Raw genomic sequence first — 18220 nt, 5'->3', positions numbered from 1 at the left:
TTTTAAGAAAAACATATGGAGAATGCTGTACAGGACTCTTTTCTATTTCTTTAAGCATATTAGTATCAACTTTAGCACTAACCCCATGCTTCCTCCCAGTTCTGGCAGCAAACCACCTTCAAATGTGGTAGCAGGATAGTTAGAATATTTGTTGATTCAGCCCTTAACCTCCCTGGGCTACAGAGATTGCCAAATAGTTGAATTTTGGATGATGTTCTTGGTAAATGGGACCAGTTGTTTACTGTAAAAATGAGCTGAGACCACTAATCACAGAGATACCAGAAGTGGCCAAGCAGTGGGTCCTCTTTTTCCACCATGGTGGTCTTCATTAGAGACAAAGACCAAAGTTTATTTGGAGAGTCTGCTCACAAGTGAAGGCGTGCTTCTAAATGTCCATTTTAACACTTAAGTGAACTTAACTGGAATGAGGCTGCCTGTGGCCAGCTACGTTAGTTGAGTAGATCTTAGTGCTAATGGATTCCCTTCACTTAAACCAGTTACATCTTTGGTATCTTTTATCAAGTGAGTTTGGTTGAGTAATTTGGTGTTTTTAGTTGTTACTCAAAAAGTAGTGCTGAAAGAAAACATGTGATTAAATCAGTCAATAAAAAATTGTTTCTTGAGTTCCTACAGTGTGCAAGGCTGTGCCTAGTGAACACTGTGGGATATATATAAAAAGAATGTGTTATCCATAATTGGGGGAAATTTACAGCCTGCTTGAGAAAGACAAGATATATACATATACTGTTAATAATGGTAATGGCATCATGTGAGAATTAAATAAATAGTTATTATAGTTCAGTGTTAGTACAGAGAGTTAACGTAAGATAGAAGGATTAGGGAAGGGGTCTTGGTAAAGATGGATCTTGAATTAGATTGTTGATGAATAAAGGGCAGGAAAAGGGGAGAGCAGTCCAAGCAGAGTAAATCACATGAGCAGAGCTGGACATCTAGGTAATATGCTTGGTGGATTTACAGACAGTGAATAAAACTGGCTAGCTGATGCAGATTTCTTGTGTTGGTTTAGAGTGACAGATAAGGTTATAAAAGTAGATTGGTGCCAAATTGCATAAGGCCTTTGATTCTAAGCTATGTCAGAGGCACAGTATTCAGTAGCTAGGTAGTCAGGCCTAATACCACAGTCGTATTGTGGAAAAAAATATGGAATCTTCCCCTTCCTCTCCCAAGTAAACCAGCCAAAGTTTTATTGATTTGCCTGGTTTCTGTCCATAACAGTCACAAATTTCTATCCTTTCATACTCAGTAGAAGTGGCAGTCTCTATAACTGTTATCTGAAAGGGGATGGAATCTTCTGCCAACCTAGGATGAATCTTAGTACTATTAGTTACTGTTAATAATAGTACTTAGTACTTTTGTTACAATGAGGTAGACCTGAGGCTGCTCACCAGATTGAGGAGGAAATCTTTCCATCCAGAGGAGAGTTAGCAACAACTAGGGCAACTGTCTTTGAAGATGCTTCCTGTTCCCAGTACTTGGTCTACAGCCATCTTTCCCAGTTCCTCCTTTTAGCAGGCAATAAAGTAGGGGACGATTTATTGCCTGGTTGACTGCACAGTTTGGTCAAATTCACTGCCAATTCCCATTAAGTCTCCTCATATCCTGTTATCATCTGGTGAAGCCCTTATACTTCCTCTTACAGAAAGCTGTGTTTCCATCAGTATCCCGTCCTCATGACCTGAACCGTCAGGGACTGTGAAGGATCTGAGATTTTATCCTGTTTGCAAGCCAACAAGTTAGCCTGACAGTTTCAAAGATTCTAGTAGAAGACACAAGACTCCTGGGATAGAGACAAACGATAGTTTATTACTCTCAGCAATAGTAGTTTCTGGAGTATCAACATTTCTGCACTGACTCACTGAGCTTCAGTTCTCAGAGGGTGATATGAAGAGAGCTGGGTGACCTTTGCATATACAGTGGGTTGCATTTCATAAGAAGAACTTGGAGCTTAGGGAAGCTGAATCTTTTATAATGGACAACTATAAAAAATAATGGGTTCCAGAAAAAGACATTATTATATGGACAGTAAGTGTTCCTGCCTTTTGCTATGGGGGGAGACACTATCTCTATGTTTACTATACAAAATTCCCTGAAAAGAGACTGGTATGAGAAATGGTAAGTACCTCATTTGCGTAATGTGCAGAAATTCAAGAGACTATGGAGAATTGTCTCCAGCAGCATGTTAAGGTAAATTTTGGAGGTATAAAGATGAGTAAGATACATTCATTTTCCTCCATGAGCTCACATTATATTGGAATACACACATCCATAATTATAATATAGTGCAATAAGTACTAAACAGCCATGTTAACAGAGTTCTGTAGGAATATAAAGGAACAAGCTACTGATTTTGACTAAGAGGAACTATGAAAGGCTTCACAGATCATGATACATTTGAGTTGGTAACAAATTGCATGATGAAGGAACCTCGGGGGTGGGGGGAGTTAAGAAAGACTTCTGAGAAGCATGGTTGCTCGATCAAAGACGAAGACGTAGTAGGGACTTACCAAATGCAAGCAGAGGGCAAGGGCATTCCAGAGCAGATATATGAGGAAGCTGGGTGTATTTAGAGAACTGCAGACAGTTCAGTGTTTTAGTCAAGTCTGTTTCCATTAAAAATGACAGAAACCTAGCTCAAACAGTTTTCAGCCAAAAAATCAGGACTGGCTAATGTAGTCAGGAAGTCCAGCAGTGCATGTGCCTAGAGGTTTAGCTAGATATAGGAGCTGGATGAATATAATCAAATTACTCTCATCTTCTAGCCTTACTTATCTCTGTTGGCTTCATTCACAAACATTGTGGAACAGGTGGCTCTTGGCAACTCTAGGCTTATATTGCTCTAAGAGTTAGCAATCTTAGCAAAAAGAAAGCACTCTTCTTTCTGTATAGCTCCAGCAGAAATTCTAAGGTAGGCTCCAGCCAATCTGACTGGGATTGCATGGTCATCTTTAAGTCAATCACAACAGCCATGAAACAGGAATACTGTAATTGGCAGGATTTGGATCACCTAGAGGTGTAGGTGACCCTATACTCCTAAAAACTGGGATGGGGACCAGAAGCACATGCACTGCAAACTGGGGAAGAGAGTAGTTCCCCAAAGAGATGGTGAGCAGATAAAAAGGAATGCCCTCTACATTTCACATTTTTGGTGCCCAGTATCTGTATATACCCTTCTTCCCACTTACACAGGTTTTAAAATGCCTTTGGTAACATAGTGCATGTGGCTACCCACACAGCTGAAAATACACTCTCCCTTCTCCAAAGAAAGATAACCCAATGTATTGGTCAATTATTGCTTACAACTCCAAGGCCAGGTTCTTTGGGTAAGGTGCATTCTCAGTGAGGCCCAGATACAGGTCTACATCTCAACTAATCAGTATATGATTTTAGAAAGAAAACAAGATAGCCACACTATTCATTCCATTTGGAAAACGAGAGAATGAGAAACAATATAGAGTGGCCCAGGCCCAGAGTTGTGTATTTAAACCAAACGTAGGTGATTGATACATGACAGTTCCTCATAACAATATAAATCAGCTTTTTAAATCACCCAACTTCCCACTCACTGCCACAAACTTACACACACCGAAATGAGGAGGATCTGAGGTAAAGAGTCTCTGGAATATATCATACATTCTATGAAACCAGGGAATATCTTCATTCTCTAGTATGTGTTCAGTACCAAGAACAATGCCTGACACATGGTAACTACGTGTTAAAGGAATGACTAGATATTCTTAAAGATGCTCATAAGAATTCTAAATGTCACGTATATAGACAATGAGTACCTAAAATGATATTTATCTAAAGGTAAGTATCAAATCACAGTCATGTTATTATCTCCAAAACATTTTGAAATATGAGTTTCACTGATTTTTATCTGGGGACAAGTTTTCTAATGTTCTTTACATGGTTGCAAGCTATTGTCTACCAAAAAGCAAGTGGTTATCTGAAACATCCAATACCAATTACCTTTTTGCTTTACAGTTTTATTGAAGTATAATTTACGTATAACAAAACTGCCTATAATTAAATTGTACAATTTGATAATTTTAGACATATGTTTAACTTGTGAAACAATCACTGAAATCAAAATAGTGAACTCATCCATCAAACCCCAAAATTTCTTTGTTTACCTTTGTAACCTTTCCTTTCTGTCCTTCATGTTCCCCCTTCCTCAGTCTACTACTGATGTGCTTTTTGTCACTATAGGTTATCCAAACTTAAGTATCAAATAATGGTCAAAATAAATTATTTTAAAATTATAAGTTTAGTAATTTTCTGTAGATTTCAGTAGAATGAAACTAGGCTTTGCAATTGACTTTGTAGGTTTTTTTGAGTGACTTCAAATATACTGTAAATACTATTTAAGCAAAGTTTTATTTAGAAGAGAGAGTGTATGCTATGTCATAAAGGATTTTATTGTCTTTGTGGATTTTCTCTGAGTTTTTAGAATGTTACATATAAACGGAATTTAGAGTTCAGCTGTGCTATATTTGCTGCTTAAATATATAGAATTACAAAAGGGAAAATATATAAATAACGATAATCATTTGCAAAGATTTTTAACAGTATCATAATGAAAAAAATCTGGTTTTGATGGCTTTTTAGACCTAAAACAGCAAAAGAGAATGAAAGTGAGCCAGATACTTAGATGAATTCTCTATTCTGCATTTATTTTTCCAGAAGCTCATATTTTCTATTTGTGGTTTTTTCAGAAGACAGAACAGTTCCTTAATTTGCAGTTGCACACTGCCTGTGCTAAAGTTTAGTTTCTATAGTTTACTGGGAAAGTGAATTTATTATTTTTGTCCTTTCAAATATTTTTTTGGCATTAACTTTTGGATAGATTATTCTCACTCAGAAAATGTCACTTAAATCTTCTTTTATTACTTTCCTACTTGGACTCAGTATATTCCCGACATGGCATGTACTTCCACAAATGCTAAAGAACAAAATCTTATGATTGTTTTTTGGATCCATGTCTCAAACTAAATTCTCTCCTTACAGAACCTCTCTCCCTCTGGATGCATTCATTCTTGTTTGCATATGAAAAATTTCAATCCTATCTATAGAAGCTATACTAGTTGGTTATTTTTTGTTGGGGTGGAGTTGTTTGCTTTTTCAGACAAAGGGTAACTTTTGAAATTGCGTAATTGAAAATATAATTATTCAAATAGAATTTGTTTTTAAGTTGTTCATCAATTCAGGCCATCAAATGTTTGTTGAATGTACTGGATGCCCAGCACCAGACGAGGCTTTGCATAACTTTGCCCTTTAGGAATTCATAATTTTTATGTTGCCCTATCTTAAATGGTTTATTAATTTTATCTTTTCTCAATATGACTATTTTTCAAAGGAATATATTCACCTCTACTTTGTTCAGACTTATAAACTACTCAGAAGATAAATTTAAGCCAAACCATATTGAGTTCTTGTGTATTTAATGCACAGTGTATATAAAAATCAATGAAAAAACTTGAAATTTTTCATGATAGTTAAATGACCTAAATGTCACTCTTATCTATAATAACAGAGTATTTAAAGCTATATTATAAAATATCAGAAAAACTTAAATTTCCCCAAATATGTACTTTATTTTTAACCTATTATAATTGAACGTGCTATTACCTCCAAAATAATACAAATTCTGAACTTCACTGATTTCATCTGGGGCCAAGGTCAATGAATAAATTCTACTTTCTCTCTAATGGTCTTCAAATCATTACAAACTGTTGCCTACCAAAAAACAAATGATTATCTAAAACACCCAATACCAATTAACTTATTTTTGTATAGTTTTGTACAGGTATAATTGAGGTATATTATAATATAATAAGCTGTATATTTTAAATTGTATAATTTCATAATTTTTCATGTACGTATAACCTGTGAAACCATCACCAAGATCAAGATATAAAAGGTATTTGTCAAACTCAACATTTGTTCATTTTTTGTAATCCCTCATTTTGTTTTTCTGCCCCCACCCTGCCCAGGTTACCACTGATCTGCTTTTTGTCACTTCAGATTAATTTGCATTTTTCTAAAGTTTTATGTAAATGAACTCATATAGTATATACTCTTTTTTGATCTGGCTTCTTTTACTTAGCATAATGCATTTGAGATTCATCCAGTTTGCCACATCCAGGTTGTTACATCTTACCAATATATGATAATTAGTTTATTCATTGGATTTATTTATTTGTGGATTATTTATCTGTTTACCATTTTTTAACTATTTTTTTAACTGGAAGGACTATATATTTCAAAATAAAACAGACTTACCATTCCTATTAAAGAAGTACTAATGTGCTCAATGTATACCATAGAGCATCACATATTTATTCTGTTAGGAGCCTCTAGCTTCCAGACTTCTGACAGCTGCCAGAATAAGAATGACAATATTTTAGTTTTATGATTTCTTAGGAAACTAATGGAATCTGCTAGTGCTTTCGTTCCCAGGTTTTGCTTTAAAAATGCATGTGAACTAGGCTCAGCCTTTAGTGATTAGAGAATAATAAAACGTTTTTACTGGAAAGGATACTGAATCACTCTTCTCAGTGCAGTAAACAAATGTTAGCAGTCCAAAAATAGAAGACACATTTTTACTTATTATTTTTAAAGCTACTTGAGTTTTCTGCTTCTTGATAAAAATTGGTGATTAAACTATTTCTGTTAAGAAGGCACCACATGCAAGATACAAAATCAATACACAAAAAAAGTCAGTTGTTTCTATACACTAATAATGAACTATCAGAAAGAGAACTTAAGAAAACAACCCCATTTATAATTGCATCAAAAAAAAAAAAAAACAAAACCCTTAGGAATAAATTTAACCAAGGGGGTGAAAAACCTGTATGTTGAGAACTGTAAGACATTGATGAAAGAAATTGAAGAAGACACAAATAAATGGAAAGATATTCCATGTTCATGGATTGGAAGAATTAATATTGTTAAAATGTCCATACTACCCAAAGCAATCTACAGATTCAGTGCAATCCCTATTACAACTCCAATGGCATTTTTCACAAAAATGGAACAAACGATCCTAAAATTCATATGGAATCACAAATGACCCCAAATAGCCGAAGCAACCTTGAGAAAGAAGAACAAAGCTGGAGGCATCGCACTTCCTAGTTTCAAACTATATTACAAAGCTCTAGTAATCAAAACAGTATGATATTGCCATAAAAACAGACACATAGATTACTGGAACAGAAGAGAAAGGAAAAAATGACCAGAAATCAACCCATCCACATGTGGTCAGTTGATCTATGACAGAGGAGCCAAGAATATACAGTGATGGAAAGGTCAGTCTCTTCAATAATGGTTTGGAAATATTGGACAGCCACATGCAAAAAAAAATGAAACTTGACCCCCTATCTTACACTATACACAAAAAATAACTCAAAATGGATTAAAAACTTGAACATAATACCTGAAACCATAAAACTCATAGAAGACAACATAGGCAGAAAGCTCCGTGACATCGGTCTTGGTGATGACTTTTTTGGATTTGACACCAAAAACACGGGCAGCAAAAGCTAAAATAAACAAGTAGGACTACATCAAACTAAAAAGGTCCTGCATAGCAAAGGAAACCATCAACAAAGTGAAAAAGCAGACTATCAAATGGGAGAAAATATTTGCAAATTACATATCTGATAAGGGGTTAATATACAGAATATATAAAGAACTCATACAACTCAATAGCAAAAAAGAATCTAAGTATTATTCAGCCTTAAAGAAAGGAAATCCTACTATTTGTAATAACCTGGATGCACCATGAAGGCATTATGCTAAGTGAAATAAGACAGAGAAAGACAAATGCTATGTGATCTCACTTTTATGTAGAATCTAAATGAAAACAAACACAAAAAAACCTCATAGATACAGAGAACAGATTGGTGGTTGCAGGAGGCAGGGGTCAGGTGGGGAAGGTGGGTGAAGTGGGTAAAAGGGGTCAAAGGTGCAGACTTCCAGTTACAAATAAGTCATGGGGAAGTAATGCACAGCATGGTGACATGGTTAATAACACTGTATTGTACATTTGAAAGTTTCTAAGAGAGCAGATCTTAAAAGTTATCATCACACACACACAAAATTACAACTCGGGTGTACATCTTTTAAAACTGTAGCTTAGTCTTGTTTGTTTTACTCTTGTGTCTTTCAGTCTACAAGTTCTCCTTCCATTGCCTTTTCCCCACTTTATAATTTAGTTGTTGAAGATCCCCAGCCATTTAACCTGTAGAGATTCCCACAGCCTGGATTTTGCTGATTATAGTCTCATGGTGTAGTTAAGCATGTTTCTCCCTCCTCTGTATTTCCTGCAAATTGGTAGCCACATATAGAGGCCTAGCCAAGGTCAGTTTCGCTTGTTTGTTTTTGGCAAGACTATGGGTGATAGTGTGTTCTTTCATCAGGAAGCACAAAATGTCTATCATCATTCTGTGATGTTAACAGTTGTGATTCCTCAACTCCCTACATACATTAGATCATTTAGGGGATTGCAAAATGGAGATATTCTTGTTCTTTCATTTCTTTTTCATTTATTGGCTGGAATACATCCTCTAATCTACTATTTGGTTAGTTGTGTTATGATATGTATAGAAAAGGTGGAATAAATGCTTGATTCTTCACCTTTGTTTACCAGTTTTGGAAATAATGAGTTGGCTCTCTTTCATCTGCTAAATGTGAATAATTTTTTGCTGTTGTATCATTTTGAACTTCTGAATTTAATCATATTTGACCTGTTGCAATCCATTGCAATTTTTGTCCTTACTGAAGTTCATATTGTCCCATTTCTGGCTGGTGAGATCCTCTTCAAGCTCCCAGAGTTCTTTTAACGTGACTCCAGGTTTGATACCTTTTACAGCTTGCTTTCTAGTATGACAAGGTATTCCAGGCTCAGCTGGAGAATGGACAGGAATTATGAATTTATCCATGAGGATGCTGTGAACCAGTGGTTGTAAACTGGTACTGAGGGGCCAAAAGTAGCCACCAGCCATGTTGTCCCTTTTTATTGTCAAAAGAAACAAACAAATCATTATTCAAGAACAAAAAAAATCAATTTTTTTAGCATTTACTATATGCCAGGTGTTGTACTAGTTTCTGGGAATATGGTGGTTAATAAGCGATAAAGCTGCCCTTAGGGAATTTACAATCTGATGAGGAAAACAATACAAGCCAAAACACTATCAAGTAAACTTGTAGGACCCTAGGATGGTGTGAGTCTTAGAAGGGTCCTAACTCAGGGTATTGGAGGTCAAAGAAAGATTTGCAAGTAATATATTATTTAATCTCCTATTTAAAACTTAAGTGTTCCAGGTGAAGAAAGATAAGGGAAAATTACTCAAGGCAGAGAAGGTATAGATGAACCTGATTTCCTTTAGTTAGAAAAGCCATCAGCATGTCTGTATTAAACATATTCTGTTCCAGAACTTCCAGATATCTGATCCTGTGTCCAGTCTTTCTGTTACCACTGCCTTTTCTCTTGCCAGAAACGACCACAAGTAATATTTTTCTCCACAGAATCCAAGTTTTAAATTGGAGTCATTTCTGTCCTAATCCAGACTGGATAAGTTGGTATCACTTACTGTTGATTTTTTCTTTTTTTCCAAGATGAGTTTTCCAGAATCAACCTTGCTATTCCATCTTACTTGTTAGCATTTTAATTACCATAATATTTACCCCTCCAATGAACTGTCTTTTCTAGCTGACATTCATACTTAATTGTAGCCTTCTTTACTTTTAAAGATATGATTCTTGTACTTGTCCTACTTTTTATTCCTTTGTCCATGTCAGAAGGAAACACTGAAACAGCTTATCTGTGACAAAATACAAGGAAAACTATAATTATTAGCTTATTATCAATATTGAAACTGATTATGATGAATTTCATTCTAATGTATTATTTCAGTAAGAATATCGATCTAACCATTTTGGAGCAACACTGTTGGTCTTTTCTCAGCACAGATTTTTTTGACAGTTTGGTCCATTTCTATTTCTTGAGAAAACTGTTTTAGACTGCTAAAGTATAATTTCTGAAAAGGTAAAATTATGATTTTCAGGCAAATATGAAATAAACATGGGTTAAAGATTTTATCCAGTTTGTTAATTAATGATGGAACCAGTAAGATGTTAATACAAATTCAAAGAACATTGAGCTATTTATAGACAATTGAATATGGGAATGTTAGAGTAAGATAGTTGAGTTCGATGCAAAACTGATTAGTATCCTGTATGTTAAGCTATATAACCTTTGAGGTTATTGTTTTTTTCACCAAACAGAAGAATTAGCATATAGTTAGTTAGTAAACAGTGAGTCTAACAAAGTACATTCCCCTAATCCTTGGTTGGCTCTGTGTCCCATATGACACTGGAAAGACCTGTTACATATTTTTTTGCCTTTTTTTCAAGTTGTGAATGATTTTGAATAAGATTTCAAAAATCTCTTAGACTGGATTAGAGAATTTTCTTTGGGTCTGAGGATTGTTCATGAATAACTGATGAAGTAAGCTCTGTTTTAGTATACTTAGTAAGTTTTGTATTCCAATGTCAGACAACTGCCTAATGATTAATCTTTAATATTGAAGTTTTGAGGAGAATAAATCATTTTTATTGGACATCAAAGAAAGACAAAGGGAATTTTTATATGCTTAATAGATTTAAAGTAATTTGCTATGGAATAAACTCTCTATATTTTTATGTTCCCTAGGGTTTTCCTGGAGATATTGGGATTCCTGGACAAAATGGCCCTGAAGGATCAAAGGTAAGGAAAAAAAAGAAAAAGAAAAACAGAAGAAGAAAAAAGTATGGTATCTATAGTTCTCTAATGTCAAATCTCAATGAATGGGTAAAAAAATATTTTAGAAATATCAGAACATTTCTGGATATTTTTGAGCTGACTCAGTGCATTTAAAAAACCTTGTACAGCTTGTTTTGAGATAATCAGGAAGTAGTTTGCGTGTCTGCTTGTTCTTTTGGTATCATTTGTTTAGTAGGAGTGTGTTTATACAGCCTCTTGGGTTCAGGTCATTGAAAATGATTTTCCTGGTTTGGTCTAGACTTAGATTAGGGTGACAGTATTTGCAAAGCACATAAATAACTGAAAAACCAATTTCTTATAAGAGGTGAAAAAAATTAAAAAACCCAAAAAGCTATAGCCTACACTAAATGGATGAGAGTTCTCTGACCACTAAAACCCTTTAGGGCCTATTAAATATCTACTGATTAAAATAAAAGAAAGCCTATGGTGTTCTGGAATTTATACATAGCACTAACTACCTGCAGAAACCTAATCATTTGTAACTTCCTTTACTGTTGTTGTGTATGTATACTAGAAATTATCCATAGAAAACCTTTAAATACCAAGCTTTGCCAAGCAGGCTGACATAGCATGAGCATTGTAAACAAATAAAGTATTGTGAATAGACACAGAACAGTGAAATAGCCTGAAGTTTGGAGAACTGGCAGGTTATGAAGTATAGCTGCTGTGGAAGGTTATTAGTGTGAGTAGAGAGGAAGTGTTAGGGGATGAAGCTGGAAAGGATATTAATATAGCTATATTTGTTAGTGTACTATAGTATCAAGTACTACAGTACTGTAGTAAATGTTTTACAGATATCTCATTTAATCTTCACACAGCTTTATGAGGTAGATTTTATCCCCATTTTATAGATAGTTAAGTTATTCCCTCACAGTCACATAACTATCAGGTGACTTAGTCAGGATTCTAAACCAGACATGATTTCAAAGTCTGAGCTCTTAACCACTTAGTTTGGGATTAAATTGTGGGGAAGGTTTAAGACCATGTTGAAGAGTTTCTACTTCTACCATGGGCATCATGGAGTAATCAAAGATTTTTAAGTAGTAAAGTGTCCTAGGTGATATTTGTTTTAAAAAAGATACCTCTTATGTCAGCATGGAGGATGGTTTAACAAGAGAAAAAATGAAGGCAAAGAGATGAGCTAGAAAAAGCTAGAAAAGAAGTTATAAAGATCTGAAGTGAAACAGAACATTCATTCAATCAACAAATACTTACTGGCTGCCTCTTATGTGACAGCCATTGTGCTAGACCCTAGGGCTACAAAGATGAAAAGTCCTGCTCCCTACTTTCAAGAAACTTACAATCTAGGGAAATATATGCAGGAAATCCTTTATAATAACCATGTGAATAACATATAATATGTGATACTGTGTGAGTATAGGGTTAGGGGACTCAGATTACATTTTGTAGAGAAGGTAGCACTTGAGCTGACATGATGAATGAGTCGGAATTTGGAGACAGACAAGTAAGATATATGGCATTCAGGAAAAGGAAACTTGTGAGAGGATGAAGGTGCAGTATTTGGAACACATTTGTACTAAAAGTTATTCATTCTTTATGTGAAATTCAAATCTAACTGGGCATCCTGTGTGTTATCTGAAAACACTACTGGCTACCTAACAGCTCTCCCTGTACATATTCAGCCGTATTTCCCCCTCCCTTTCTGTCTCCACAGAAAAGGTATTCCTCCCCCTCCCCAGTATTCAAGTTTCACATATGTTTTGTATCAGACCCTCTCCTGATTCCTGAATGACCTCATGCCATCAATTATCACCTTTATCCTGATCTCTCCTTTGACTCAAAATTTCCTATCTTTGCCCTTGAAACCATTTTCACTGCCAATGTTTTAGTTTAGGCCCTATTTATTCTTCACCAGGATTAGTGTAATAGCCCTCTAATTGTTCTTCTTGCCACCATTCTGGCATTTCTTCAAATCTACATCCAAACTACTGATGTAATAATGTTTGTAAAGTATAGATTTCATCATGTCATTCTTGTACTTAAATTCTTCAGTATCTCCGTAGCTTCCAGGTTAAGGATTATAATTCTTTACTTTTTACACAAGGTTCTTTATGACCTACTCTCTCTCTCTAACTCTGTTGTCACTTAGTCACATCTCCCATTGCTCTTCCGAAAGCGTTACTCCAGGTAGACTATTTAGAGTACCAAACCATGCCATACTTGTTCAAATCTCACAGCTTCCTACATGCTGTTTTTTTATCTGGATCTGTGCCCTACTTATCTAGCTAATACCTACACATCACATGCCACATTGTCCAGGAAGCTTTTCCTGTTCCTCTCAAATCTAATTGAGATGTCTCTTCTCTGTATTCCTAAAAAAATCTATCAAGCACTTATCTTCATATAACTGCTGATTTGCTTATCTCTCTATTAGACTATAAGCTTTCTGAGAAAGACACTAATTGGTTTTATACATATCACAATAACCATGATAATATCCGTAGCACGTAATAGGAACATAATAGATATTGGCTGAGTGGATGATTGATTGAATGACTATTTAAAAACTAATTCAGAAATAGAAACAATACAACTTGGTAACTGATTAAATGAAGGTGATGGGAGAAAGAGAAGTCAAAGAGAAAACTGGGACTATGACTTGGGTTACTGATGTCATTGACTTAACTAAGGAACTCAGAAGGAGGAGCAGGTTTGGAAGATGGGGAAGACAAGAAATTTGATTCTGGGTATATTTAGCTTGCGGTATCTGGTTGACGTCGAGACAGAAATAATCAATATCTAGTAGTAAACCAAATCCCAAAGTAGAAATAGTAGCATGAACGGACATTGAGAGAGAGAGGTAATATAGAGAATTGAGTTGAGAATTTCTCATATGTAATTTAGCCCCTTACCTGCTGTATACTTAGGAACTTGAACTTGATGCATATATAAACACATTCATTTTTCCATTCATTCAGTAATTCATTCATTTAACATTTATTGAGTTTCTTGTGTGTTTTAAGCCAAGTACTAAATGTGAGATGATAAAGATTTCTGAACTATGGTCCCTCCCCTTGATGAGATTACAGTTCAGAGGTTGGAAAAAAAAAATCACAAAGTATTGTAAGACGTACTATATAAAAGAGTTGGTGAAGGGCTATGAGAGCCTAGATAATTGAGCAACAGATTCTGCCTTAGGAAATTGGGAATTACTTCAAGAGAAAGTGATAATTGAACTTAATTTTTTTTCTTCTGTAGGGTTTCCTAACTTTAAAAAAATTTTATTGAAGTACAGCTGATATACAATATTATATAAGTTACAGGTGTACAACAGGGTGATTCACAATTTTCTAAAAATTAAAAAAAATTTTTATTTTATATTGGAGTATAGATGATTAACAATGTTGTGTTAGTTTCAGGTGTACAGCAGAGTGATTCAGTTATACATATACATGTATCTATTGTTTTTCAAATTCTTTTCCCATTTAGGTTGTTACAGAGTATTGATCCGCATTCCCTGTGCTATACAGTAGGTCCTTGTTGGTTATCTATTTTAAATATAGCAGTGTGTACATGTCAATCCCAAACTCCCAATCTATCCCTCCCCACCACTTCCCCCCCTGGTAACCATAAGTTCATTCTCTAAGTCTGTGAGTCTGTTTCTGTTTTGTAAATAAGTGCATTTGTATCCTTTTTTTTAATATTCCACATATAAGCGATATCATATGATATTTTTCTTTCTCTGTCTGACTTACTTCACTTAGTATGATAATCTCCAGGTCCTTCCATGTTGCTGCAAATGGTGTTATTTCATTCTTTTTTAATGGCTGAGTAATATTCCATTGTATTTATGTACGACATCTTCTTTATCCGTTCATCTTTTGATGGACATTTAGGATGCTTCCATGTCTTGGCTATAGTGAACAGCACTGCAGTGAACACTGGGGTGCGTGTATCCTTTCAAACCATGGATATAGGCCCAAGGGTGGGATTGCTGGATCATATGGTAACTTTATTTTTAAGTTCTTAAGGAACCTCCATACTGTTCTCCACAGTGGCTGTACCAATGTACACTCCCATGAGCAGTGTAGGAGGGTTCCCTTTTCTCCACACCCTCTCCAGCATTTATTGTTTGTAGACTTTTTGATGATGGCCATTCTGACTGGTATGAGGTGATATCTCATTGTAGTTTTGATTTGCATTTCTCTAATGATTAGTGATGTTGAGCATCTTTTCATGCACCTCTTGACCATCTGTATGTCTTCTTTGGAGAAATGTTTATTTAGATTTTTTGCCCATTTTTTGATTCAGTTGTTTGCTTTTTTGATATTGTGCTTCATGAGCTGTTTGTAAATTTTGGAGATTAATCTCTTGTCAGTCACATCATTTGCAAATATTTTCTCCCTTCTGTGGGTTGTCTTTGGTTTTGTTTATGGTTTCCTTTGCTGTGCAAAAGCTTTTGAGTTTAATTATGTCACATTTGTTTATTTTTGTTTTTATTTCCATTACTCTAGGATATGGATCAAAAAGATACTGCTGTGATTTATGTCAAAGAATATTCTGCCCATGTTTTCCTCTAAGAGTTTTATAGTAGCCGATCTTACATTTAGGTCTTTAATCCATTTTGAGTTTATTTTTGCGTATAGTGTTAGAGAATGTTCTAATTTCATTTTTTTTTACATGTATCTATCCATTTTTTCCAGCACCACTTATTGAAGAGACTGTCTTTTCCCCATGTGTAGTCTTCCTTCCTTTGTCATAGATTAATTTACCATAGGTGCATGGGATTTCTGGGCTTCCTATCCTGTTCCTTTGATCTATATTTCGGTTTTTGTGCCAGTACCACACTGTTTTGGTGATTTTATCTTTGTAGTATAGTCCGAAGTCAAGGAGTGTGATTCCACCTCCTCCGTTTTTCTTTCTCAAGATTGCTTTGGCTATCCAGTGTCTTTTGTGTCTCCCTGTAAAATTTAAGATATTTGTTCTAGTTCTGTGAAAACTGCCATGTGTAATTTGATAGAGATTGCACTGAATCTGTATATTGCCTTGGGTAGTTTAGTCATTTTGACAATGTCGATTCTTCCAATTCAAGAACAGGGTATATCTTTCCAAATGTTTGTGTCATCTTCAATTTCTTTTATCAGTGTCTTATAGTTCTTAGAGTACAGGTCTTTTGCCTGCTTAGGTAGGTGTATTCCTAGGTATTTTATTCTTTTTCATGTGATGGTAAATGGGACTGTTTCTTTCATTTCTCCTTCTGATCTTTCATTGTTACTGTATAGAAATGCAACAGATTGCTGTGTATTAATTTTGTGTCCTGCAACTTTACCAAATTCATTGATGAGCTCTAGTAGTTTTCTGGTAGCATCTTTAGGATTTTCTATGTGTAATATCATGTCATCTACAAACAGTGACAGTTTTACTTCTTTTCCAATTTGGATTCCCTTTATTTCTTCTTCTCTGATTTCCATGGCTAGGACTTCCAAAACTATGTTGAATAAAAGTGGCGAGAGTGGATATCCTTGTCTTGTTCCTGATCTTAGAGGAAATGCTTTCAGTTTTTCACCATTGAGTATGATGTTAGCTGTAGGTTTGTCGTATATGGCCTTTATTATGTTGTTGGTATGTTCCCTCTATGCCCACTTTCTGGAGAGTTCTTATAAATGGGTGTTGAATTTTGTCAAAAGCTTTTTTTGCATCTATTGAGATGATCATATGGGTTTTCAGTTTGTTGATGTGTTGTATCACATTGATTGATTTGCAGATATTGAAAAATCCTTGCATCCCTGGGACAAATCCCCCTTGATCATGGTGTATGATCCTTTTAATGTAGCACTTTTTTATTTTATACATAATAGTTTGTACCTCTTAATCCCTACCCCATCTTGCACTCCACCCCCTAACTTTATGTTTTAAAGTATGCATATCATACTAGGTGAAGAACACAAGATAGCTTTGTAAATCCTCTTCAGTTTGTAAATTTTGTTTCTATTAAATTTTTGTTAAGAACAATGTCAGAGAACTGAAGAAAGGCAGTTGACCTTTTGAATAGTATTATAATTGTAATCTTTAATACTTCCTTCTCATTACTTCCTTTGGTCTTAAAATTACAATATAAAAATGGGACAAAAGATCTGAAAGCCAGACATTTTTTTTTCAGACATTTTAATGAATATTAATGGTTGAATTTCCAGTGGGTAGTAGTTACTTTTTAGATTGCTTTGTCTAAATTTTTTCAATAAACATGAGCTTGTAGCCTCATCAGCACCAACATATGAGACTAATTGTTTTTCTACACATGACTGAATTTTAATATAATATCCTAGATGATTTAATCAAAAGAACCAGAAAATTTTAAAGGAAGACGAATATTATTTTATGTGTTATAGGTTGGGAAGGGTCTGTTTTTGTCTCTCTTTTTCGTCCTTCCTATTTGCCTCAAAATTGTTTCTAGAAACAGAAGGGAAAAGTAGAGCCAAACATACTGACCCTATTTGCATGATGTGTTTCTTTAGTTGTATACACTATGTCATGGAAGCATCTTAAAAATTCCTTTATTTTCGTATATATGTCTTCTTTAGAAAGTGGGGACAATATAAATTATTAAAGTTCTGTTTGGGTTATACAAGATGGTCATCAAAAAAATCATGTGCACTCTGTTTGAAATACATGGTTACACTATTTGCAAACCCTTCCAGAGCAATTTGGCACAGCTCTAAAGAAGCCTTTTATTTTCTCCTCATTTTTTGCCAGTTGACTAAAAACCTCAAACTAACATTGGAAACTTATGTTAACTATGGTTCTGTTGATAGTGGGATTGTATGTGTACATATATGTGTATATAGATACAAAGCATACTTCAACAAGCCTTCTTGAGAGCTACCCAGTTTGGCAGTCTGTTTTCAAGCATCCCATAACATTAGCAAAACCACATCCGTTGCTGCTTACTGCAGAAAGTGAGTACCCAATAAATATTCTCTGTTCTCCAGTAAACAGAGGAATAACTTATTTGTTGCCATAATGGTTTATGTTGTTACTTTGGTTATGAAATTAAGGATGGTAATGCAGACTGTTCTTGTTTGTTGTATAACATCCCTAGTAGGTTTTTAGAAAAAGCCTATTCGTGCGGTTATGTTACAGAATATATGGAAATAATTTTTACACTGAGTTATTAAAATATGTTATGTGTTTATCTGTATAACTAACAGATTAGTTATATTAGTTATAATAGATCTGATGAACTAACTTAATGAGAGGAAAATGCATTCCTAAATAGTTTTCTGAGATCACCTCAAGCCAGCCCTGAAGATTCACATTCCAAAATCAAGATTTTGTTCACAGATTTCTTATTTTAACCATTTTATTTTCCAGGCAGTATTTAGTCAGCTGAGAAATATTTATTGAGTTTATACA

General features: G+C 34.8%; 1 protein-coding gene across 7 annotated transcripts in view; it reads left to right on the top strand.

The window, feature by feature from the left end:
• The window catches only part of COL24A1 (collagen type XXIV alpha 1 chain), a 389632-nt gene that overhangs the window by 140678 nt on the left and 230734 nt on the right, over window positions 1–18220 (top strand). For all 7 annotated transcript variants that reach the window (XM_057550626.1, XM_057550622.1, XM_057550627.1 and 4 more), the window contains one exon: window positions 10736–10789. In XM_057550626.1, coding sequence (XP_057406609.1) covers window positions 10736–10789 — 54 coding nt within the window. The remainder of the gene's footprint in view (window positions 1–10735; window positions 10790–18220) is intronic.

The sequence above is a fragment of the Balaenoptera acutorostrata genome, chromosome 1 (genome assembly GCF_949987535.1).
Source record: "Balaenoptera acutorostrata chromosome 1, mBalAcu1.1, whole genome shotgun sequence".
Lineage (NCBI taxonomy): Eukaryota > Metazoa > Chordata > Mammalia > Artiodactyla > Balaenopteridae > Balaenoptera > Balaenoptera acutorostrata.
The sequence above is the reverse complement of the archived record's forward strand: the minus strand, read 5'-3'. Positions and strand labels throughout refer to the sequence as shown.